The sequence below is a fragment of the Amphimedon queenslandica genome, unplaced genomic scaffold (genome assembly GCF_000090795.2).
Source record: "Amphimedon queenslandica unplaced genomic scaffold, v1.1 AMPQUscaffold_13275, whole genome shotgun sequence".
In the NCBI taxonomy this organism is placed as follows: domain Eukaryota; kingdom Metazoa; phylum Porifera; class Demospongiae; order Haplosclerida; family Niphatidae; genus Amphimedon; species Amphimedon queenslandica.
The window spans coordinates 67,852-69,692 of record NW_003546489.1 but is presented as its reverse complement, the minus strand read 5'-3'; the positions used below and the strand labels follow the sequence as shown (position 1 = coordinate 69,692).

Genomic DNA, 1,841 nt, shown 5'->3' with positions numbered 1-1,841 from the left:
CTTATTTATAGAAATTTTTTTTATTTACTTGTTATTAGTATAATTCTATTGGAGGTGATCCCTGCCAAAACTACTCTTAAATAATATGTACTTTACTTCTATTGATGGCACACCATGTGGCACGATGACTAAGCTTCTGAAATAGCAGCAGTGATATAACTAACATGGAATGGTATCGAAGTGGTGACTAGTTTACACAATGGCAGAGTATATTATTTTTATTATGATAATTATAGAGCTAACAAGAGAGCGATTAACTCATCATGTGATCTGCAACAAAAACAGTCAAAAAGTCGGGTTTAAGGTGGTCTTGCTCTGTGAGTTACAGAGTCCTGAGGTCCTTGCAATGCTATGAAGATGGTAGGACAATGGACCAAGGCGTTCTAGCTTCAGCTGGAGATTGTGTTTAGAAAGATCCTTCTGAGAGGAAATCTGGATGAGGGATTGAGTGAGGATGAGTCTGTTGCCTGTGACTTGGTCAGGAGAGCTCTTAAGGTTCTTTGTTCACTAGAAGTGCAATTTGAAAGCACAATAGTGATATCTGCCCCACAATGTGATACCTTACTTTAGAATTCCCAAAGCTCAGCTTGAGTACCTTGTAGAGAATAACTTCACAGCACCACAAATGGCAAGCATTATTGGAGTGTCTGTTTGAACCGTTCATCGCAAGCTAGCTGATTATGAAATATCACTCTCTTCTAAGTATTCAAACTTGACAGATGATGAACTTGATGAAATTGTAAGCGGTGTCCAAAAAGACCACCCAATGTGTGGAACAAAGCAAATGCAGGGACATCTTTTCAGTTTGGGATTAAGAGTCCAGCAGAGCAGAGTGAGAGAGTCTCAAAGGCAAATTGATTCTCACAGTAGTATCATTCATCGACTCCGTACTATCAATAGAAGGAGTTACAATGTCAGGGTCCCTTGATCCATGTACCACATTGATGGGAACCACAAATTTATTCTGTGAGCTCTTTTATTAATTACAGCATATTTAACTTATCTATGACTTTATGTCAAGTCAAGACACTACCCTGAAGATTTATGAAACTATATTCTAAAATTACTACTAATGAACTGCAATCTGAATTGAGTGAAAAAATAATTTGCGATGCACAGTGTATTGATAACGCAGTTAATGAGTCTGGGCAAATTTACTGGATTATTGATAATTTTTGTATGTATTATAGGATTCTGCTAATTAAACCTGTTATATTTGCCTGTCATTTTGTAGGTGGAGACTGGATATTCATGGATGCATTGACGGCTATAGCTGCAGAATAATCTATCTTAATTGTAGTAACAATAACAAGGCTGAGATAGTATTTGAGGCATTTGTTGATGGTGTGCAACAATTGGGTCTACCTAAGAGAGTTTGCGGGGATAGAGGGGAGAATATACAAGTGGCAGCATGTATGCTTGAGCATCCAATGAGAGGAATAGGTAGAGGAAGTTTTATAATGGGCCAAAGTATACATAACCAGAGAAAAAGCGGTTATGGGGAGTTATTTTTAGTCAGTGTACCATGATCTTTTACCAGCTGTTTTACTACATGGAAGACAACGGGATATTCTCTATAGATAATGAAAGCCATATGTTTGTCTTCATTACGTATGCATCCCAAGAATAATTGAGTCACTCAAGCAGTTTTTACATGCTTGGAATAATCATCACATGTCCTTAAAGGAAAACCTGACTAACTTAGCTTTGAATTACTGGATTCGCCAAATATTGGAACCAGCCAATAGAGAGCTATCAGAAGTAAGTCCATTTACTGTTACTAATAATTGTTAATGTTTTTCTTTTCCAAGGAGAAATTAGTCAATTACGGAATTGCTTTG

The 1,841-nt window shown here is 37.1% G+C and overlaps 1 protein-coding gene across 1 annotated transcript in view; it reads left to right on the top strand.

Annotated features, from left to right (window-relative positions):
* The window catches only part of LOC100638177 (uncharacterized), a 9,915-nt gene extending 8,631 nt beyond the window's left edge, over nucleotides 1–1,284 (top strand). The window contains exon 2 of the mRNA XM_019999355.1: nucleotides 1,191–1,284. Within this exon, the coding sequence (XP_019854914.1) occupies nucleotides 1,191–1,284 (94 nt within the window). The remainder of the gene's footprint in view (nucleotides 1–1,190) is intronic.
* Nucleotides 1,285–1,841: the final 557 nt, after the last annotated feature.